At 39.6% G+C, this 24,877-nt stretch overlaps 1 protein-coding gene across 4 annotated transcripts in view; it reads right to left on the reverse strand.

Annotated features, from left to right (window-relative positions):
* ADGRV1 (adhesion G protein-coupled receptor V1) overlaps positions 1-24,877 on the reverse strand; it is a 543,743-nt gene that overhangs the window by 92,419 nt on the left and 426,447 nt on the right. For all 4 annotated transcript variants that reach the window (XM_044947303.2, XM_025292226.3, XM_044947302.2 and 1 more), the window contains one exon: positions 5,557-5,714. In XM_044947303.2, the coding sequence (XP_044803238.2) occupies positions 5,557-5,714 (158 nt within the window). The remainder of the gene's footprint in view (positions 1-5,556; positions 5,715-24,877) is intronic.

The following is a 24,877-nucleotide window of genomic DNA, read 5'->3' on the forward strand; positions in this document are numbered from 1 at the left end:
GGGGTTTGTGCCAATTATTCTAACAGTAAGGAATATGAGAAGCAAAGAAAAGGTATTTACTATCCAGGTTTTCAAAAATACACGTGAGAACTTTACTAACATACTAGACTTGTTAGCATTTTTCCACCTCCCTCTGCTTTTTTTTTTAACAATGGATATTTATGTGTAGTTATGTTATTTTTTTCTTCAATTCTAGAAAATTTTCAACAACTACCTCTTCAAATCTTTTTCTCCATTCCCTGTATTCTTTTCTTCTGGCAATGTATTCTCATACTTCTTAGCTCTGTTTTCCGATTTTCTCTTTTTTTGCAGGTTTCACTGATGAATTTCTCAATCTTAGTTTCAGATTCTAATTAATTCCCTCTTTTCTGTGTCTCATCTGTATCTTATCTCAAATATTAAGATATTCAAAAATTTCAACTACTAGTATCTTCATTGCCAAGATTTTTGAGACTTTTTTCATTTTCATATTGGTCTGTATTTTTATTTTGTTTATATCTATTTTTGCTTCTTATGTTTAAGGGCTTTGAGTAGATACATCTGCCTTTATGTCAAGGATTAATGGTCAAACATTTTCTAATAGGGCCAGATATTAAATATGCTAGATTTTTCAGGCCACATGGCTTTTATTTAACTACATATACTCAACTCTGTATTGTGAAAGCAGTCAAGAATATATGTAAAAAAATGGATGTGGATGGGTGTCAAAAAAACCCTTTACTTACAAAGCAGATCACTCGAGCTATTTTGGAAAACAGTTTTGTAGTTCCTCAAAATGTTAAACATAGTTATCATATGATGCAGAGATTCCAATTCAAGGTATATATACCCAAGAGAAATGAAAACATATATTAATAAAAAATCTTATACATGAATGTCCATAGGAACCTTCTTCATAATAGCGAAAAGGTGAAAACAACCCAAATGTCCATCAACTGAGAAACAGATAAGCAAAAATGTAGTATGTTCATCCAGTGCAATATTACTTGGCAACAAAAAGAACTAAGTACTGATACATGCTATACTACAGATAAACTAGGAAACCACTCTGCTAAGTGAAAGAAGCCAGATCTGAAAGACCACCTATTCTATGATCCCCTTATAAGACATGTGCAGAACAGACAAATCTCCAGAGACAGAAAGCTGATTAATGGTTACCTAGGGCCCAGGGAGGAGAAGGCAATGGCACCCCACTCCAGTCCTCTTGCCTGGAAAATCCCATGGATGGAGGAGCCTGGTGGGCTGCAGTCCATGGGGTTGCGAAGAGTCGGACACGACTGAGCGACTTCACTTTCACTTTTCACTTTCATGCATTGGAGAAGGAAATGGCAACCCACTCCAGTGTTCTTGCCTGGAGAATCCCAGGGACAGGGGAGCCTGGTGGGCTGCCGTCTATGGGGTCGCACAGAGTTGGACATGACTGAAGTGACTTAGTAGCAGCAGCAGCAGGGCCCAGGGAAGTGGAGAATGGGGAGTGACTGCTAACACGTATGGGGTTTTTTAAGGGATGATGAAAATATTATAAAATTAGATTATGGTGATAGTTACACAACTCTATAAATATAATAAATACCAATGAACTCTACAGTTTAAATAGATGAACTTTATGACATGTAAACTATATCTCAATGAAGCTATGAAAAAAGAAATAGATAAAATGAGAAAACAGGTTAGTAGCTGGTAGGGTCATAGTTTGCTGAGTCCTGCTTTATCTTTTTGAAGAGCTGAACATAATTACCAAAGTTATGTATATTTTATCTTTATATATTTTTATGGATCATATTTATCTTTTTGATTGGTGATTTGAAGGGCTGTCTTCACCAGTTTTCCTCCAGTGTTTGGATCTTTGATGTTGCAGCCAGTCGAGTAGAAAGCATGTGCTTCTTTGCTCACTCTCTCTCTCCCCTAGTCTCTGTCTTCCTCTCTGGCTACCTCTTTCTGTCTAATGGTTTTATGGTGGCCTCCATTTAACCTTCCTGTCCAAAGAAGGCTAATTTGATATCCTGGGTCTTCTACCCCCAAAATGACATATAAATATGGCAGATAAAACTGTGAACTCTAGAGAGTCTGGCCCAGGAACCTGACAAGATTCTTCCTCTGCTTTCTCCTTGGGCTCCCAGACCCCTAAGCCAAAGCCCACACTACAGCGGCGGTCCTTTCGCAGACACCCTTCCTGCAGGCGCTGCTGCTCCAGTCTACCTGCCCTGGGTGAGACCTCTAAATCCCAGCTTACCACAGCAGTTGAGACACTTCTGCATTCACAGGCTTGTGGACCCAGAAAACATCAGGCCCTTGGCTGCAGCCCAGCTTATATTCTACTTTGTGTTTCTGATCCCCATTTCATCTTCTTCTTAATTTTTTCTTGTTATATCTTGTCATTAACTGCAATGCATTTGGAACAGCAAAATGGGCAAAACATGAATTTACAGTCCCATCTTGACAATATTTTTCAGGTCAAGGCAATGGAATTTTAGCAAACAGATTCAAAGAGATTATCAAATGGCCCTGAGTAGACAGATTTTTTTTTTTCTTGACATTTTGAATTTGAGCTAAGTGGAACATACTCAAGTGGAGGAAAATTAAAGGAGGCTTCAAATAAAATCTAAAGTATCAAGTCAGAGGTCAAGGCTGAACACAGTTCTGAGAATCATAGAAGGAAAAAATAATAGTCCTAATAATAAATTTCAAAGGGGTATCTACAAACAGATCAATGAGATAGATTCCATAATTTCTACTTTGGATGATATGACAGATTTCTCTTCTTCTTAATGCTATATTTAGCTTGTGGGTGCATTCCTATAATTATAAAATTTTATGGCACACTGATGATTATTAGTTTATTCAGTCAACAAATACTAATTATGCTCCTGCTATCCACTAAGCACTCCACAAGGCTCTGGTGATGCAAAGGTGAATAATAAATGGTCCTTGCCCTTGAGGAATCCATAATTTATTAAGGAAATCAGCCACACACACCAAAACAAGTCACCATTCCATTCTGAAGTAAGTGTTCAGGGCTCTAATGGCTGTAGGGGCAAAATGCTTTAAAATCACAGAAGGATGAGTAATTCTCATTTGGTGTGGTAAAGACGTTGATTTCACAGTCTTCATGGAAGAAGTAGCATACTGGGAGCTTCTGCAGTTTCCAAGTGAGCAGTATCTTGGAAGGAGTCAACTTGGGATTGTTCAGCACACATTTTTTACTTAGATTATGCATTTATTGAGGATGGCTTTGGGGAGCTAAGATAGATTAAGGGAGCATAGTAAGTCCCTTACACCTCTCTCTCTTCTACATTTTTTCTCATTACTTACTAAATACATGAGGTGTTTTTTTTTTTTTTAATCAACCAATGATGAGGAGTTCATAGAGGGCATCTTCATGAGCAAAGATGACAGATCAGGTAATTTCAAGAATGAGTAAAACTGAATCAATGACATGGTCAGAACATAGGCTGAGTGGTAACTAACTTGGGGGTGATAAGACGGCCCGGGGTGGATGCATAGAGACTCTAGTGTTATAAAGAGCCTGGACTTTCTTTTGGGCAATAAAGATGAATGATTGTAAAGCTAGAGAGTGAGGGGAGCCACTTGACATTGTTGAAATACAGACATCTGAGAAAACGAAACGGACAAGAACTGGAACTAGTGACTAATTAGGAAAACACTGTTTACGAGTCCAAGTGAGATAATGACTGTTAGGTTGAGTGGGAACAGGGAAATCAGAACTGCCATAATTGTTTTTTTATTTGAAAAGCTATAATAAGAGCAATGTTTCTATTAATATATTTCATTGTAAGAGAGGTTTCACCAGTTGAGATACAAGTGTTCTAGGGATTTTATGTTCAATGCTTGAGAGCTGTTTTTTAGAGAATTGGAGCATTGTTTATCTACTGTATCCATGGATCATATCCAAAAGGCACAGGGGTGATTCAGGAATGAAAAAGACGAACTCATTAGGTTAGGCCTTTATGATGTTATCACTACTGAAACACACAAACACTGGCACTTCTATATAGTATACAGAACAAAATAAATCTTGCTATTAGGGAGAAACAAACTTTGCCTAAAGAGAATATGTATTTTAACCGAATGAATCTCAAGTTGAAAAAAGCACAGCTTCTGGATAAATTCTATGTTCCATGAAAAAGTACAATTTCTACATTGAACATTGCTTTTCTAACGGAAGAATCTAAGTTTAATCATAACCTTAAGTGCTATTTTTGCCCACATAATAATGGCATGCTAAATCAGAGAGAAGAGAGAAGAGTTGGCTAGGTACAGCTATCCTACAAACTACCCCATAAGTTAATATAAAAGTCCTTTCTCTTTACACTACAAGGAAAATCTTTTTGCATCGTCCCTGACATAGTTTAGGAACTAGAGGCTTTTATTATGTTAGAATGAATTTTTTTATTATCATATAAGAGACAGTATCTATTGAGCCTCTAATAATGTATTAGACACTATTCTAAGTGACTTCATGAATGGTATCTTGCTTAAACTCTGGACAGCACTTAACATGTGAAGAACTTCTCTCATTCCTTTGGCTTTAGATTTGCAAAAGCTTAGAAAAGACTTGGGCTTCCTTGGTGGCTCAGATGGTAAAGCGTCTGCCTGCAACGCTGGAGGCCTGGGTTCAATCCCTGGGTCAGGAAAATCCCCTGGAGAAGGAAATGGCAACCCACTCCAGTATTCTTGCCTGGAAAATTCCATGGACGGAGGAGCCTGGCGGGCTACAGTCCATGGGGTCGCAAAGAGTTGGACACGACTGAGCAACTGACTTATCTTTAACTGATCTTATAGAAAAGACAAGTCTTCCTCTTGGCCCAAGAGGGATTCCTCCACTCCTCAGCTCATTAGATTCTCAATATTCCAGTCACTCAAACCATTTTAGACTGAGTTTTCTGTATGTAGGTATTTGGTTATTGTTCCTTAAAAACATTCCTAAGAGACTCTAATCTAACAACAGAAAAAGAATCAGATCATAAAAACCAGTGTTAAGTATGATTCAAAGGGAAAAAATGAGCTGGTAGTGAAAGCCAATTTGAGCTGGAAAGACTTGCACTCTTAAGTAACCAGACATGTGTAGCCACTTATGAAGCTGTCTGGTCACATATGTTTTTAAACATCTGTCTGCACAATCAGAACTCCACATGCAAAATACAGCACTCACAAGCATTAGGAAGCTTTGTTTGTGATAAAGTCTCAGAGTCTGCAAAGAAATGAACAGATTTCACAGGTTGAACCCAGGTTGTTACTGCTTGAGTTGAAAAATGCTTGGAGAAGCAGCTCCCAAAGGCTCTGAGTCATTTACTTGAATATTAATATCTTAGGGACAAAACTGGCACCAGCAATGAAACCTGCAGAGCCCTGAAGAGAGAGAGATTGCAAGGAAGGCCCAAGGAGCAGGAGAAATCAGAGAACTGTAACTTTTGGCTTCAGAGCTGAAAGCTGAGTCTAACCTCCTTCCTGTTCTCGATAAAGAGACCATTCAGTGACCTTTTCCCACCGTTAAAAGTGCCCAGCTCCAAGGTGCGAATATGGTTTCCTACAAACCTGCAGCATTTGTCCTTCCTCTGAAGACATCGTCGTATGCTTTCCACTGTGGCTTCACCTGGTAGGCGTGGATGAACACCACGAACACCACCACGAGGCACATTAATGGGACGAGAGCTGCAGTGAACAGAGCTGCGTAGATGTTTGGGATGAAACACCTGGAAGAGACCAGATAAGAGGTAACTCGGCTTCAACACCCACATTTCTAAATGCACGGTGCACTGCATCACTTTATACTCGCTCTTTGTATCTCAGGGCTGGCAACAGCAGCTTGTTGGTTTGCCAAATTGGAGTTCTGTTTGAGTAGTGGCTACATGACTAAATCTAGCCCACAGCTTCACAAAGTGGGTTCCATGGAACATGCATAACCTGAGGTGCTCAGAAAACCTCAAAAAAGGTTATGGCCAAGTAAGTTTGAGAAATTGGGGGAGTGGAAGAGAGATTCAAGAGGGCGGGGATATATGGATACATACAGCTGATTCATGTCATTGTACAGCAGAAACTAAAACCTTGTAAAGCAATATACTCCAATAATAAAATAAAAAACTATCAAAAAAGATTCTACTCCATTTATAGTTGTTATAAAATATTGGCAAAATTCCCTGTGTTGTATAATATACCCTGGTAGCTTATTTTATACCTAATAGTTCCCACTTTAGTCCCCTATCCCTATATTGCCTTTCCCCCTTTCTTCTCCCCACTGGTAACCACTAGTTTGAAGAAGGTATTGTTTAAAGGCAAATTTGAGGATTCCCAGGGCTCAACTCTGTCATTTCCACAATTTCGTTTTCTGAGTGAATGACAGTTTTGTCATTCCTAAGCTGTACATTTCCCCAGAGCCATTCATTCTCTTGAAAATGATGACAATTTTCCATCTAGAAGCTATACTACATAATCGTATCTATTATTCATGGAGTTTATTTAGGTCAATGAGGTTTAAGGTAAACTTAACATTACATATTTTGGTAACACTGAAATACCATAGAAAATGGTTTTAGAGATGTAATTGGAAGTTTTTACCCATGCACCATAAAAGTTCTGTTTATATGAGATCTGTCACACATACACAAAAAAAACAAAACTCAAAATGGAGAGTGGTTAGAAAGGTTCTCAATATCTAAAATTGTGCTTCAGAAGTATTCTTATAGAAGACACACCTCCTACAACTTATATGACAATAATACTTTACAAGGAATTTCAAGAGTAGGCAATGTCTCTTTTCAAAAAATTTCCCCAACTTCTCCATTTCTTAATACATAATACCTGCAAACCTAGATTATTATACAGTGTAAAAAAAAAAAAAAAAAAGGATGCTGAATACTCAAGCAATGCTGTAAAAACTCAAGGATGCTGTAAACTTTTACTTACAAGAAAACCTCAAAATCCAAAATACAGGTAATGAGAGGGAACATCCATTCTCACAACTTGGGAAATTAGCCCCTTGATTTTTATGTTTAAAAAGAGATACATTATGAAAGACTTTACTCAGATATTACTTCTAATTAACATGATCTGCTAAATGTATTCCTTAAGTAAACAAGACACATTTCAAGAGATATTTCAACACACATTCTGCATCTGCAAAGAGATGTCAAAATGATGAATTTTCTGGCTTTTCAGAATTTAATTTGGACAGCATAAAGCCTGAAACTTTCCCTGTACACTCATTTGTATAAGACCTGCATCTTCCAGGTAAAAGGCACATGATTAAATAAAATAGGCAAACATTAATGGCTTTGATCTTGAATATATTTTTGCACTAAAAATAGTAGTCATGTGGGCTCCTCACTTTCATGTACACTGGCTTTAAATGATTTCTTATTGTTTTCATCTGAATTATGGCTTCACTGCTACAGACTGGCTTAAAGCAGCTTAGACAAATGCAGACACTGACAAAGGAAGTCACAGAGGCTTCAGTGCTTTCTTTTTATCTTGAGAAATGTCATCACAATTCACTTTCAGGCTGTAAAATGGGGATAATTGCTGAATCTCCTGTGAGCTGCTTTGGGATGATAAACATCTTGTACAGAGTGCTACAGTATACAGGTTTGGCTCTCCAACACCTACCCTTTCTGGTGGCGGGCCATGTTGGCATCTCATCTGTTGGTGTGAAGGATGTTCCTGAAAACTTTCCTTTACCTTAGAGGAAAACCTTGGAAAGAAGAACTCCAGTGAAGTGCGTTACCACCCTGGCCCAAAAGTAAATTGGGCCAAGTGAACCTCTGAGCGGTTAGTAGGAAGCAGACATGCCTGTGCTGTCTTTGGGGAGAGAGGGGGAACTTTCTAAGTGTCCTAGCTCATCACAGTCTCCCGGGCAATTCTCCCTGCTTGCACAGTGACATGGCCATGCTGGACCATTCTCTCAGAGAAAGGGGCAGGAAAATGACCCAGTCCTGAAGCGACCCTTTTCCCCTCTGTTTCTTCAGAGCCCCACAAGTTGTGACTGCTCGTTAGTATCAGGCTCCTGAGAGGGCCCTAAGTCTGCCCTCCACACACGCAGCATGGGGCCAGGTCATGAACAAGGAGGGCTGTGGCCCCCGGTGTCTCTCAGTTGGCAACCCCTCCTGCCTGCCTCTTCACCTCAGGCCCTTCAGTCCCGCAGGGGTCTCCCTCACCCAGTCCTGTCCACTCCTGTGACGCCAATCCCCATCTCCCTCCAACAAAATGTCTCTGCCTTGTGCACTCTCTCTCTGAGGGATGAGGGGCTCAGACAACCCTGTTGGAACACGAACACTGGAGACAGGGCTGAAAGGGTAACCCACAGGCGGAGACAGCAGTCAGGGTACCCACTCAGGTGACTGGGGTCAAGGAATGCAGGGGGAGCTGGCTACGTCATTCCACATTCTCTCTCATATACTTAACGCTTTCTTATTTTAAATTCCCCCTCAACTTTTCCTTGAAGGCAAATATGTATTTTCATTTTCTGATCAATCTTGTCTGACTGGACTTTCAACCGATGTAGAATAAAACTTGTGACATACACTTAAAAGTGAGTGAATGAAAGTTGCTCAGTCGTGTCTGACTCTTTGCGACCCCATGGACTCTACAGTCCATGGAATTCTCCAGGCCAGAATACTGGAATGGGTAGCCTTTCCCTTCTCCAGGGGATCTTCCCAACCCAGGGATGGAACCCAGGTCTCCCGCATTGCAGGTGGATTCTTTACCAGCTGGGCCACAAGGAAAACCCTTAAACTTAAAAGTTCCCAAGATAAATGAACTATTGAAAGAAAAGTGGAAGTTAGTTGTTCGGTCGTGTCTGATTCTTAGTGACCCCATGGACTGTAACCTGCCGGGCTCCTCTGTCTATAGGATTCTCCAGGCAAGAATACTGGAGTGGGTAGCCATTTCCTCCTCTGAACCCTGGTCTCCTGCATTGCAGGCAGATTCTTTAGCCACCAGGGAAGCCCAAGTGAACTATATCCTACTCTTAAAAGGAAAAAAAAAAAGCCTCATTGATCAGAACTTTCTTTAGGCCTACTGAAGAAGATATACAGTCCATCCAGGTAGTCTGAAGATTTGACCACGTGAAAGTGACGTGGGGAGTTGGGAAACTGTGACTATCACGTTCAAAATGGTTTCTGAAGTAAGGCTGGGAACAAATTCTTGGAAAAACAATGGAAGAAACAAGCAGGCTGAATGCTATGCATACACAGGGCTGTGGAAGCAGCTGAGTAACGTGCTGGCAACTAACTGCTTCAAGGACAGCTCTGGCAGTTACCAGAAAATGAGACAAAGGCCATGTAGATTTGCTTTCTTAAAAAGGATGAGCAAAGTTGTTCCTTCTAATTACCAGCTCAACCGGCTTCAAAGCATTCTGGTGGCCCTGCTCTCTTCTGGTGTTAAATATTTCTTTTGGGTTCTGGTAATCCCATGACTAACTTCTTGTTGTTGTTCCCTTTTAAAGTTTCATGGGTAAATTTTTTTCTTATTATAACCCACAGACAATCCGACTTTATTTCAAAATCCTGCCAGGACTTCATCCTTTTCTCTATTTTCAGCCAGATGAAATGAGTGGATATTGTTTCATTACCTTCAGATTTTCCTCTTCAAGTCTACCCTGGAGCATTCACAGCGCCTTATGTCACTTTCTCATTTACTTAAGATTATTACCTCCCGTAGGTAGCTCTTTATACTTATTGAAGTGTTTCCACTTGCATTACTCAACTTGATTTAAATAAATTATGTGGGCGGCACGGGGTATTTCAGGGTGGTTTTTTTTTTTTTAATTCTTGTGTGAAATCAGCATAAGGAGGAGCTCAGAAGCCAAGAGTCCAGGAGAGACAAAGGCTTCAATTACAACTGCTGTAAATATTGGAAGGAATGCTGGGAACTCCCTGTACATGAGTCTGTGATTTGAGTCCATTTTAATTATATTTTCGAGAACAAGCTGACCTTGGCACACTAGAGGACTTGAAGCGATCCAGGCAGCTGACACATGGGTTACATCTGAGTTACATAGGTAATGAAAAAGGAACTAGGTAATGAAATAATAATAAATGCATGTTCCTAGGTCTTCTTTGTAAGTGCTTCTCCTCAACAAGACAACGATAATAGTTATGATTCACAGGCTCATGTGCCAACCTTACCCAGGAAGGGAGATTTCTTCAGTGATGGCACCTATGTCGCGGTTAGATTGCCGCTCCAACCAGCCTTTCCTTTTCCACATGGACAATCATAGTGATGCCCTTCTTTATATGGGAAGAAAAAGAGATGGTCTGCCAATTTTATTCTAGAAATTTTAAAATGTATGATGAATCAAGAATTGTTCCTTTATCACCAACTGTTTTCTGCTTTGTGCAGAAAGTACAATACATCGGTTTACTGGCCCTCTTAGTTGAAGAATACAGATGTTATTCATTACATAGATGTTTATCATTTATAACTAATATCTAAGCCAATACTTATGCGTTCAATAGTCCTTTCCTTGCCTGCTCAATTTACTTCCTTTCCAAAGATGATATTATCAAACATACACTAGTAATTCACCTGTGAATTTATGTATGTATATGTGTGTGTATGCATATATTTTTGTGTATGTGTGTATTTTCTGTCCCATCCAAAATGGTTGGAGAGGTTTAGGGAGACCCTGTTAAGCACATTAATTTTTTCTCACGAATACATTTATGAAGCCATTGGAGTGAAAAGAACAATTTAACTAGCTGCAAGGTACAAAAATAAAGTCTTCTTTCTGTCCTTCTGCTATAGTGCATACAGTTGAGTTCTAAAATTCACTTTCCGTTAACTTTAAATTCCAAACAAGGATGATATTAAGACTAAATTGTAGGTAAGCCCTACAAAGTGAAATCTCTTATTAGGATAATGTATGGACTTAGAGAAGACGAGGAAGAACAAAGTATTTTCCTAAGCTGAGTTAGCAGGATAAAATAATCTTAAATACTACTACTACTGTTTCTACTTCTACTACCACTACTAACAGTATTAGCAGTGAGCATGTACCCTGTTCCAGGCTTGAAACTCAATCCTTACACGGCTCATTACACATTACCACCACAACACTCACATTAGCCTCATTGTACACATGAAGATGACATAAAAAATATTGAGGTCAAATGCTAGTAGCATAAATAGGCTCATTCTGCCACCCCCGTAATTCTAAAATTATTTCACATTTCCAGCCAAGACACAGTAGAGTTAGCAGAAAAGATGCCAGTGTTTTCCGTGAAGACTGGGATTGTAATTTAAAAAATATTTTTCCTAGTCCTCTGCATAATCAGACCCTTAAGAAATTTTCACTGATTTCACTGATTTTTAGCAGTGTTTGAAAACCACTCACTTAAAAAAAAGTAGGCATAGAAAGGCCTGCATTTCCTGTGTGTTCAGTTTAATCATAATCCAAGCAACTTCTGAATATCTCTCACATTCCAGGGACAGTGCTGGTCATGGAAAGGCAGATAAAGATGCCTAAAACATGGTCCATTCCATCAAGAAGATCATAGTTGAATAAATGATTCTAGTCTTTGACTCAAAGTACTGTTATTTCATCAGCATCATCCGTACTACCTGGGAGTCTGTTAAAGATGCAGATTCTCACACCCCACAACATAGCTCCTGAAACTACACTTTAACAAGATCCCTGGGTGCTTCATGTGCACGCTGAAAGCTGGAGAAGCACTCTTCTAGCACACTCCTGGGGCATAAAGTAGCTTAATGGAATTAATAAATTCACTGATCTTTACTTCTCTTTGGCCATGAAGCCAAGGGACTATGTAACCTCAAGGAGAATCAGGCCCAGAGATTTTGCTGCACTTGGTGGTCATAGCAGCCTGAAGAACCAGAGAGAGAAAACCAGTAGGAAGTAAAAGGGACGGAGAACTGACTCAAATGCATTCTTTTTATGGCTGAGTAGTATTCCATTGTCTGTATTTACCATAGCTTCTTTATACAGTCATCTGTCAATGGACATCTAGGTTGCCTCCATGTTCCAGCTATCGTAAACAGTGCTGCAACAAACATGATGCATATATATGGAATCTAGAAAGATGGTTCTGATGAATTTATGTTCAGGGCAGCAATAGAGAAACAGACATAGACAACAGACCTATGGACATGGGGGGAGCTGAGGAGGGAGCGGGTGAGATGTATGGAAAAAATAACATGGAAATTTACAATAGCATATGTAAAATAGCTAGCCAATGGGAATTTGCTGTGTGACTCAGGGAACTCAAACAGGAGCTCTGTGACAATCCAGAAGGGTGGGATGGGGAGGGAGAGGGGAGGGAAGTTCAGGGGGGAGGGGACATGGGTGTACCTATGGCTGATTCTTGTTGATGTTTGACAGAAAACCACAAAATTCTGTAAAGCAATTATTCTGCAATTAAAAAAAATAAAGTGGCCAAAAAAAAAAAAAAAAGGAATAGAGAAGCAGAAATCTGTCATATTTAGAAGCCTGGGAATTAGCTTCTACCATATTTCGAAAGCTGGGATTAGCAACCCGAGCATTCTCATTACAGGAAAAGAGAGACAGACAGCAAATAAAGTGAGAGAAACACAACAGATCTGCTGACGGTGGAAAGAAACAAGAAGGGGAGTGCTGGGTTGCGATAGGTGTGGGGGGAGGTAAACACTCAACCCTGCTGCCTCCAAACACCCTTGAAGGAATAAGGATTCTGGCAGACATGCTCCGTAACTGCCCACACTGCTCACGGGTTCTGAAAAAGGTGTTCCCGTATGCCCTATGACTCCATCCTCACACCACAGCCACAGATCACTCAAGTACAGGTGACTAGCTCTGAGACGGATACCTGGCCCAAAGACAGCCATTCTTCTGGCGTGCCCACAATTTGTAACTTGGTGACTCTGCTCTAAACACTCAGCTAAGCCAATCAGCTTTCTCCTCTTGAGCATGTGACATGGACAACTGCCAGGTAGTAGTGGGTGTTAGGGAGAAGGAAATGGCAACCCACTCCAGTGTTCTTGCCTGGAGAATCCCAGGGACAGAGGAGCCTGGTGGGCTGCCGTCTATGGGGTCGCATAGAGTCGGACATGATTAAAGCGACTCAGCATGCATGCACATGTTGGAAAGGAAATGGCAACCCACTCCAGTGTTCTTGCCTGGAGAATCCCAGGGACAGGGGAGCCTGGTGGGCTGCCATCTATGGGGTCGCACAGAGTCGGACACGACTGCAGCGACTTAGCAGCAGCAGCAGCAGTGGGTGCTAGAGCCATTATATATTCATGGCAAACAGCCATGCAGGAGTAAGCACACAATGCACATACAGAATAAAGGATAGAGAAATTGAGGGGTGGTGGCTGGGAGGAGCGTTGAGATGCTCACCACAACAAGAACTGAGGGACGTGGTCTCTGAGAGATGAAGGGTGAGGTCTGGTTTTCAGCATTCTGATTCCAGGTCCTCTGAGGTCCACACAGACCTCATTTCCTGCTTTTGAATGTCTGTGAGAATGCCTGTGGGGTACACACACTTCTATAACCCCACTCCTTTTAATTAAAGTAGTTTTAGTGGGTTTTTACATGCAACTATAATGGCCATAGTTTAAAAAAAAGAGCTAGTGAGTGATAATGAGAGAAAGAAGTGAACGCACAGCTATTCTTTAAAACAATGTTGCTCTTGAAGACACACTAGGGTATCACTGCCATGTCTACCAGTTTTAGAGCTCAAATCTACCACGCTGTTAGCATTGTCATCTAATTCTATGCATTGACAAGGGACCAAAGAATAAGAATTAGTCTCACCTTTTAGTACCTAAAACTTGTCCGTACGCTTATATTACTTGAAATGACTGAGCAAAGAAAAATGAAGACATATTGGAGCACTCCTATCTCATTTACTTCAAAAGGAACAGATATCTTGATTCACTGAGTATTAAACTGCCTTAAATTTTGAAGTAGTCAGACATATTATAAATGCAGTCTTGTACTGTACATAACTAGCTTCTGATGAATGAGACACCTGCCCCCACCCCAGCTCATTTAAAACTCAAAATATTAACAAGTTAGATTTGATGAAAAACAGTCTGAAAATCATGATACCCCCAAATGACCCACCCCCCACCCCCCGGAAGAAACTCAAATCTGAGCAGTCTGTTCCCTGAACAACTTGGTGAAACTGTTGAAATATGTCTAGTGGTCAGTGCTTGCCAACTGTACTCCAGGTAGGTTCCAGTGAATCAAGCTCTTTCAGAATTTAATCAGAATAAGGTCAGGCTGACTTGCTCTTTTTTGCATGTACTAATAATGCTCTATGTTCTCATAAAACAAAATTGTTTGGTACTAGAAACATCATTGCCCTAGAACCTTCAAAGGTGTCCCATCTTTATTCCTTGCTAACCAAGCCTCTGAATGAATGGCTAAAAAAGTTTTTTTCCCCTTAACTAATCCTATCACTTTCCTGTATCTTAAAATAGAAAAATCATCAAGTTTTTTAAGTTCATAAAAAATAAATTTACAGAGGTGACCATAGGAATGCAAGATTAAAGTCCAAAAAATATTAATCTTTTTGCACCACACCCCATCTTCATTTAGGGCTTCCCAGGTGGCACCAGTGGTAAAGAACCGGCTTGCCAATAAAAGAGACAGAAGAGATGCAGGTTTGATTCCTGGGTTGGGAAGATCCCCTGGAGGAGGGCATGACAACCCTCTGTAGTATTCTTGCCTGGAGAATCCCATGGACAGCGGAGCCTGGCAGGCTGCCAACCACGGGATCGCAAAGGGTCGGACATGACTAAAGCAACGGAACACACAGGCATACTACTGAACAATGGCCAAATTACATTGTCCTGAAGATTAAGTCCACAGATTTTTCTGCCTTTATGTGAAAGTTGCAAGTACTCCAAGAAAAAAATGTCCAGCACCTTCCCTATAGGAGTGAATGCTCAGTTAAAGCCCCTCTTTTATTATCTATACTCTTGCAAATATTCACAGCACATTTTAATCAGTAATGTTCCTAAATGTTGACTTAAAATCACTAAGAAATTGTTAAGCAAACTTAGTCAGACCTGTTTAAAACACACTATCCCCTTCCTTGTGCTTTCTGCAAAATTTTAATTCTGAAGACAACAGTGGTAACGTTTAACTACTGAATAAACAAAGATAATGTAAATAGATGAGGTGATACGTCAATTATTTCAAGGTCATGTCAAGTTGTAGATAACAGAGTTCTCTCTCAACTCCAATACTCTATTGCTGAGTCCAATTCAATTTGATGTGCTGAATTTTTATTGAAGAAATTTTTAAGGATGTTGGTCTTCAGAGTATTGTGTTAGCATATCAAAGAAGTCTTATAAGATATCTTGGTTCCGTTGCTAAGTCGTGTCCGATTCTTTGCGATCCCATGAACAGTGGCACACCAGGCTTCCCTGTCCTTCACTATCTCCCTGAATTTGCTCAAATTCATGTCCATTGAGTCGGTGATGCGACCCAACTATCTCATCCTCTGTCACCCACTTCTCCTCTTGCCCTCAATCTTTCCCTGCATCGAGGTCTTTTCCACTGAGTTGGCTATTTGCATCAGGTGGCCAAAGTACTGGGGCTTCAGCTTCAGCGTCAGTCCTTCCGATCAATATTCAGGACTGATGTCCTTTAGGATGGACTAGTTTGATCTCCTTGCAGTCAAGGGACTCTCAAGAGTCTTCTCCAGCATCAAAGTTTGAAAGCATCAATTCTTTAGCACTCAGCCTTCTTCATGGCCCAACTCTCACATTCATACATGGCTACTGGAAAAACCATAGATTTAACTATATGGACCTTTGTCAGCAAAGTGATATCTCTGCTTTTTAATATACTGTCTAGGTTTGTCATAGTTTCCTTCCAATGAGCAAGCATCTTTTAATTTCATAGCTGCAGTCATTGTCTGCAGCAATTTTGGAGACCAAGAGAATAAAATCTGTCACTGTGTCCATTTTTTCCCCTTCTCTTTGCCATGAAGTGATGGACCAGATGCCGTGATCTTCATTTGTTCAATGCTGAGTTTTCAGTCAGCTTTTTTGCTGTTCTCTTTCACCTTCAAGAGGCTCATTATTTCTTCTTCGCTTTCTACCATAAGGGTGGTGTCATCTGCATATCTGCAGTTGTTGAGATTTCTCCTGGCAATTTTGACTCCAGCTTGTGATTCATCCAGTCTGGCATTTCACATGATATATCCTGCATATAAGTTAAATAATCAAGGTGACAATATATAGCCTTGACGTACTCGTTTCCCAATTTCCCGTTTTTTCTATGTCTGGTTCTGTTACTTCTTGACCTGCTTACAGGTTTCTCAATAGGCAGGTAAGGTAGTCTGGTATTCCCATCTCTTGACGAATTTTCCACAGTTTGTTGTGATCCACACAGTCAGAGGCTTTCATGAAGTCAATGAAGCAGATGTTTCTGGAATTCCCTTGCTTTTTCTATGATCCAACAGATGTTGGCAATTTGATCTATGGTTCCTCTGCCTTTTCTAAATCCAGCTTGTACATCTGGAAGTTCTCAGTTCACGTACTGTTGAAGCCTAGCTTGAAGGATTTTGAGCATTACCTTGCTGGCATGTGAAATAAGTGCAATAGTGTAGTAGTTTGAACATTCTTTGGCACTGCCCATCTTTGGGATTGGAATGAAAGTGACCTTTTCCAGTCCTGTGGCGATTGCTGAGTTTTCCAAATTTGCTGGCATATTGAATGCAGCACTTTAACAGCATCATCTTTTAGGATATGAAATGGCTCAGCTGGAATTCCATCACCTCCATTAGCTTTGTTTGTAGTTATGCTTCCTAAGGTCCACTTGACTTTGCACTCCAGGATGTCTGGCTCCAGGTGACTGACCACACCATTAAGGTTACCTGAGTGATTAAGACCTTTTTTATACAGTTCTTCTGTATATTCTTGCCACCTCTTCTGAATCTCTTGTGCTTCTGTTAGGTCCTTGTCGCTTCTGTCCTTTATTGAGCCTATCTTTGCAAAAATTGGAGAAGGAAATCGCAACCCACTCCAGTACTCTTGCCTGGAAAATCCCATGGACAGAGGAGCCTGGTAGGCCACAGTCCGGAGGTTGCAAAGTATCGGACATGACTGAGTGATTTCATTTCACTTTACACAAAATGTTCCCTTCGTATATCTAATGTTCTTGAAGAGATCTCTAGTCTTTCCCATTCTGTTGTTTTCCTCTATTTCTTTGCATTTATCACTGAAGAAGGCTTTCTTATCTCTCCTTGCTATTCTTTGGAACTCTGCATTCAGTTGGGTATAAGATATCTAAATACCCTTAATATGTTCATACTAGGCAGTTGTTAAAGCTTGTCTATGACACTACAATTAATGAGTATTTATTGAGTATTTTTATATGTTCTGCAATACTATAGTTTCACCTGGAAACTTAGCAAATGTAAAAGACATAACTTCTTCCCGGAAGAGTCTGGAAGCAAGAAAATACAATATAACAATGAGCGAATGTGATAAAATTCCATAATATACTGCCAACCTGTGAGAGATATCTAATAAATGCTTAAAGGGTTAAGAAATACAGGACAAAATACCTGGAGAAAACAAGACAGAGTTCATGCACCAATTTCAGAAAAGGAAAGTAAAACTGGAAGCAAATGGAGACCAAAGTTCCAGCCACGCTATGGGGAATCCCCAGCTTTGATGGGAAATGACACATTTCACTTGCTTTGAAGTTTTGAAACCTTCAGGATTAGTTCACATGGATGTAGAAGCAACATTTGAAAGTCCCAAGTAGGAAAGTCCTAACCTAGATACCAGATATATAGATATAAAATGGTTTCCTTTATGATTTATGTAAATAATTTTCTCAAAAGAAACTGATCTTACTACTGACAAATAGGGAAATGGACAGAGTGGGTAAAAGTCTCTTTATTGCTTACAAAAAAAGAAGAAAAAAAAAGACTGTACTGTTAAGAATGAAGGCATGAAGGCTCTGGAACCAGACTGTCTGAGTCAATCCTTGGTATCCCTTTTACTAACTCTGTGACCTGGGCCAGTATTGAGCTTCTCCATACTTCAGTTTCCTAAAAAAATAAAATGGAGTGAACAATAGCAACTGCTTCGTAAGAGTGGAATGAGAACTGAATGTAAATCTCTTGGATCAGAGCCTGGCACAGTGTAGGTACTCAGTAAAGATATCTATGATGATTATCATCATCTATTACTAAGCCCCAAATCCTCTTATGTCTACACAAGACTTAACCTGTGTCTGAATAAAAAAATACAGGTTAGAAGGAAGGATGAACATCTAGCACCATTTTTATCTGGTAGGGAAAAGTCAAATAGTATGAATTTAAAGATAGAGAAATCTTTAAATTGGGGTAGTGACAGAAGACTTCATGGAACAGGTGGGGTTTGATAGCAGCTTCTTTCCCTCCAGAATTCCTCGCCAATCAGCAGATACTGAGTGTGATTTAGTCATGCAAAGAAGATGATCTGCCTGTGTCCACAGAGAATCTGTGAGAGGGGGGAGGAGGAGAAGTTTCCCTTCGCAGCTTTCCCCCATGACTCATCTGTGTTTCTGCAAAACCAGTTGAGGAAACTTGGTTCCAACTTGAAAAGTCAAGGTAATTAAGGGTCATTCAAAAAGAGGTAGGTAATCCTCAAGGAGGACCAACAGAACGTTACGGCACCGCACGGGCTGACGAGCAGGCCTGGCCCGGAAGTGTCAGCAGCTGGGGAAGAGTTGGGTTCATGGCTTCTCTAGGCATTTGAGCAGATGCTTTCTTACCTGCTGTCTTCCTGTTCTCCCCTGACCCTCCTGCTGCCAAGGAAGAGGCACAAGGTGTGGGAGGGGAAAGGCCAATTAGCTGATGGGTGTTCTAGAAGAGGGAGAGATTCAAGCCTCTGGAAAGTCCGCACTCTGGATGGGCTGACTGCTGGAGGGCTCCCAATATTATCAGAAAGCAAGGCATTGTGAATGTCCCACCAACCCGAGCTGCCCACCAGAAAGAGAACTGTATTTCCTCCTTTCACGAAGACATTTTTTCTTTGTAGACTCTTCAAACTAGAAAGAATAGTAAAGGTCATTCTGCCCTCCCTCTAGCTTTGTGGGTGAAGAACCCAGGACCCAAAGGCTTCTGAGGCCTGCCCAGAACCTGACTATCTGAGCTCCTAAGTCAAGTGTTCCAAATGAGGGTCTGAAGCATAAGTCAGACTCAAGAAAATAACCCAGGGACTTCCCTGGTGGTCCAGTAGTCAAGAGTTCAACTTCCAATGTGATCCCTGGTCAGGGAGCTAAGACCCCACAGGCCTTGTGGCCAAAAAACCAAAACATAAAACAGAAGCATGATTGTGACAAATTCAATAAATACTTCAAAAAAAAAAAAAATGATCCACATTAAAAAAAAAACAAACCCCGAAAGTTTTCAGGGGCATATTTGGCTAATAACCTAAAAATTCCTTCTATGGAAAGGTTCCCAGTGTTTTCTTTCACTTTGGATATGAATTCCTAGGAGCTAGGGGACTACTAAATAAATAACAGAATGAAACAATAAACATGCATATTTCTGTATATAATACTCAATAGTAATGACCCAAGAACATTAGACCTTACTTAGCTATTTCATGAAAGTTTTTAATGATACCACATATTAAATTTTCACAAAATACAAAAATTCGCACAGAAGAACAAATTTCATTTAGTCAGATAGACAGCAAAGATATAAAGAAAGGGCAGTGGATCCAAGATGGCACACCATCATTCATAAACTCCCCTCCCACTGAGGTCCTTCTCACCCTCTAAAAAAAATTGGCTTCAGTTGAATTAATACTTTATCTGAAGGAATTTATTTTTGACAACAGGATGTTCCTGTTATTTTCTAGCCCTGTAATTTCAACAACAGGATTTCAGGGCAGTGAGATGAAATGGGAACAGCAGAGCAATATTCATCTCTGAGCACAATCACGAACATGTGAGAAAAGCACAAACAGTCCAAAATCCTATCTCAAAACAGTTAAGGCTATCTTCTTCATGAATTTTTTGAGTTTCTTTTAATTAGAAAAATATCATGATCTAACATGCAGTAATTTTTTTTTTTTTTTTTTTGGCTAAAGTTCTTAACATTTTAATTGTAGCCAAACTTCTTACATGTAGAGCTGAGCCAGCCAAAGTCTTCCAAAACTTCCCTTTCTTATGGTACACTAGTGTGCTCTTTATTTTGCTGTCTTTCTTCAAATGCAAGTCCCATGTGCTACAAAATGGAAATAATTTAAAAAACTTGCTGAAAATGCAAGTGTGTGATATGCATGCTGACTGGGAAGGTATCATTGTACTTCTGTGACAAAATCTTACCAAGCAAGTGTCAAGACTGTTTTCATAATTCATTTGAAAGCCTATTACTCAGGTGTGTTGAGAGGAGTCAGGAGATATCATCTCTAAATCAAACACTTGCTTGAAGCTTCTGCTGCCTGTTATCACCAAGAACAGAGACTAATCCAACTGGGTTTGATTTTGGGTGAAAATGCATCAACACACACTCCCGTCTGGGACACTCTAAATGGAAGACAGGAAGAAGATGATGATTTCACAACAGGGAGTAAGAAAGTGAAGTGCTTACAGATGTGGACTCTGAATCAGATGGGCCTGGCTTTGAACCTTGACACTCTGCTACTTCATGGCTATGTGACTATGGGCAAGGGAAGTTACCTCTCTGAGCTTCAGTATCCTTGTTTATAAAATATGAATAAAAATCTCATTATTTTTCATAAATGTGTAGTGAGAATTAGATTAACATGATTAAAGTGTTTAGCACAATGCCTAGAATGTGGTAAAGACTCAATAAAGGACAGTTGTTATTTACTTTAGCATGTGAATTGGCCTAATTACTTTGCTGAAACACTGTAATATAAACTCGTGAATAGAAATTATATGTGGCATTCAACTGTATTCAGATTCTATTTCATATACTTGGCTAATATCATTGATTTTTTTGTAATATCAAGCTTATCCACAAAGTCATCACCACCTCTAATCTAGTGTCCAATACCATTTCTCAGAAGAGCAAGCATTTCCTTTAACACCCACAGCAGGGACTTGAATCAAAAAATTAAAAAATAGTGCTACCATGTAACCCAGCAACAATTCCACTTCTGAGTATTTATCCCAAGAAAATGAAAACAGCAATTCAAAAAGATATATGCACCCTAATGTTCACCACAGCATTATCTACAGTAGGTAAGACATGGAAGCTACCTAAGTGTCTATTGACAGATAAATGGATAAAGAAGATATGGGGGGGTGTGTGTGTGTGTGTGTGTGTATAAGGGTTTCCCTGGTGGCTTAGACAGTAAAGAATCTATCTACAATGCATGAGACCTGGGTTGGATCCCTGAGAGGGGAAGATCCCTTGGAGAAGCGAACGACTACTCATTCCAGTATTCTTGCCTGGAGAATTCCATGGACAGAGGAGCCTGGCAGATTACGGTCTGTGGGGTTTAAAGAGTCACACATGAAGGAGCGACTAACAGTCTTACTTTACATACACACACACACACATACATATTCACAAAGAAATATTACTCAACTATAAAAAAGAAAGAAATCTTGCCATTTATGACAACATGAATGGACTTAGAGGGTTTTATGTTAAGAGAAATAAGACAGAGAAAGATAAACACCATATGATTTCACTCATACAGAGAATCTAAAAAACAAAACAAATGAACAATCATAATAAAACAGAAACAGACTCATAGATATGAAGAACAAACTCATAGCTGGCAGGAAGAGGGAATGTGTAGGTGAAGTAAGGGAAGGGAATTAAGAGGTTAAAAACTCCAGTTGTAAAATAAATAAGTCAAGGGTAGGCAATGTACAGCATAGGAAATATAATCAATAGTACTGTAATAATTTCGTATGGTGGCAGATGGTTATCAGAGTTATTGTGGTGATCATTTTGTAATGTATAAAAACATCAAGTCACTATGCAGTATTTCTGAAACTCATATAATAGTGTACATCGATTATACTTCAATAAAAAATGTTAAGGCTCTGGGTTGACATTAATCACTGAAAGCTAAGAAAGACTTATAATCTTTAAAAATATATGTTTAAATCTTCATTAGGTTTTGCCAAGGTAACCTAAAAGTGCGTACACTAAATCCGAGATTTAAAGCCATAAAAAGGTGCGCTGTGATGAAGTCTTCATGTTGAGATGCCCTTTGCCTAACTGCTCTGGGATGTTTCCCTATGATTGCTGTGTCTGAAGGGTAAAGGGACGTACGGCATCACAGTGGTTTCCTTCACTATGACTAAGTCGTTATTTTCACAGCTATGTTACTTGTCCTTGGAAGACGTTTTCTTTGGCAGTTGAGGCAGCATTGTTAAAGGTTCCATCATGTTATTTCAATACTGGGGTAATAGTAAATAGCATCCTTGGGGTGCTTTTTCCCCTACTTTCCTCTTCAGCAAACAGATACTGGACTCTATTTATGCTTCTTTATTATTTCTATAAAATACTAAAGCTTAACTAATGTTCCTAAAAGGGTTTTAAGTAGTTATATAATCTATGTAAGATAAAATAAAAATGAGGTAAATAAAAAAATAAATTAAGACTGCATCAGGAGTGGGGTAGCAAAGTGCTCATTGCTAAAAATAGGCTATGCATTAATTCCAGTGCGCTTTTTCTCGCAGGTGTTTCAGAGGCAGGCACACACACCTACACACACACCTATATAGTAGTTCAAGGGAAGTACAACTCTTCCTAATACAAGAGCAACATGGTTACTGTGTCATACAATGGACAATGCTCTGGATCTTACTTTCATGAGAAATTCAGTTTGACTTTTACAGGGCCGCTATTCATTCATTCAACATGCATCTACCAAGTTAGAACTACGTGCGTGCTATTTGCCATTCATCAGCAATGAATAATACATGCCTCGTGACCTGGAGAAGATCAGAGTCCACAGAGGAGGTGAGGCTCGTGCCAAATCTTAGTGCAATGTGTTAAGTGTGATAGCACGGCCACCTGGAGTGTGGGGAGAGCTCAAAGGAAGCCATGGGTTATTGTGTGCAGGGGAGCTGGAGGGTGAAACCACATTTGCCAAGAAAGAAACGAGGTGAGAATCAAGAAGGCCATTTGTTACTTAAGTGACCCGATAGGAAAATGATTTTGACAGTCTTGCGTGGGCCATACTCCCTTTCCTGGAAAACGGCAAAGAAAAGGCAATGCTCAAAAAATTTCTCAGCTCTGTTTCCTGTTGCTTCAGGAATCATCTGGCTCTTAAAAAGGAAGTATGGTCTGAGATTTTCAGGAAGATAACAGAATTATGATTAATCTTTGTTCCTCTGGGGCTATAAAGCTTTCAAGGCCAAGGATGTGTGTATATACTCTGATTCTGGGTATATGACTTCAGGAAAGGACCATAATCAATAACCATGTAGAATTAAAATCCAGGTTTGATTGGTCCAAAGACACACAGATTATGTATTTTACTAATTTTAGAAAGAAGGCCCAGAGTAAAAGAGAGACCTGTCATTTTAAAATCCCTCTAATATAGTCTGCACGATGGATAATTTTGGAGGAAGTTTCAAGAGAGCTGCCATATAAGAATTTTAAAAGAACAATCAGACAATCCAGTTACCATGGATGCCCTCAGAAAGCAAAGTTACTAAACCCATGCTCTCGTCTCAGGACCATTCAACCCAATGAACACAACCAGATGTGATCTATAAGATCAAAACCGAGTGAAGGGCGCTTGGGGAGTGGATTAAAAGTATAATTAACCACTCCTTGAAAAATTCTACTTTCTTTAGTTAGCTAAAGTAGCAAACTGAAGAACACTGAAGAAGCAAGATTTCTGGAAGAAGAAGAGCCTTTGAGGCTGCTTTCTGCTCATATCTTTTCAATGTAAATTTGTCCTTTCTTGATACATAAAAATTCTTCCTAAACTATAACTGGAATCCGACATAGACATTTTTAACAAGACACAAGATATTTACAACACCAGGTCTAAAAGCTAGATTCTCCTGTAATCCAAGAGCTGGGTTGCCGTCAGCATGTAGCTATCTTGTAAAGAAACACAGCACAGCTTCTCCTATTTCAATGCTTTCCACAAAAACAGAGCACAAAACACTGCAATCTATCTAATAAATGCTATTACAGTGCCATTTTGGAAAGTTAGATTCTAAGATGCATCTTCCTGAGGAGAATGGATCAAGAAAATAAAGAGGCTATCAGGCTATCAAACACGCTAATAGCAGATATCTTGTTCTTTTTAACTCCCTTTCTTTAATCTTTGCAAAATCTCACTGCAGACTTCCTTATGTTAATATTTGTATTTGCTTAGAGTTTCAAGTGGAGCACTTTGATACTAATTTAAAAAGAAGGAAAAGCAAAGTCAGAAAGTTCCTTTTATAGTTTAGGTATCATCTTTATCAAATGATCAGTGCCAAGATACTAAATAGTTCTCAGTCTATGGTTTGGTAAAATGTTTAGGCTATCATTACATCTTTTATACAAGAAGCTTTATAAGCCAAACAAATAGCCAATTGCTAATGGAAATTACAATGAGCTTCTCAACATTCATTCATTATAAAAATAAGGATGCTGAATATAATTTTCAGAAGTCAAATTTATTTAAAACACACATTTAGTCATTTCCTCCCAGTTAAAGGGTTGATATTCTTATATCTAAGTCAGGCTTGGCATTTATGGGTTCCATATGGGTCCTTTCAGGGCTTTTAGATTCCATCTCCTGTTCTAGGTGTTGTATTAGGTACTTTTGCAGACAATTTTTAGTTTAATCCTCAAGACAAATCCGTAAGACATTGTTTTCTCCATTCCTTCACTTAAAGAATATTTACCAAACACCTGTTAAATGCAAGGGACTGTTCAAGGCTCCAGGGCTGGAGCAGTGAAAAACT

Source organism: Bubalus bubalis, chromosome 9, assembly GCF_019923935.1.
Source record: "Bubalus bubalis isolate 160015118507 breed Murrah chromosome 9, NDDB_SH_1, whole genome shotgun sequence".
In the NCBI taxonomy this organism is placed as follows: domain Eukaryota; kingdom Metazoa; phylum Chordata; class Mammalia; order Artiodactyla; family Bovidae; genus Bubalus; species Bubalus bubalis.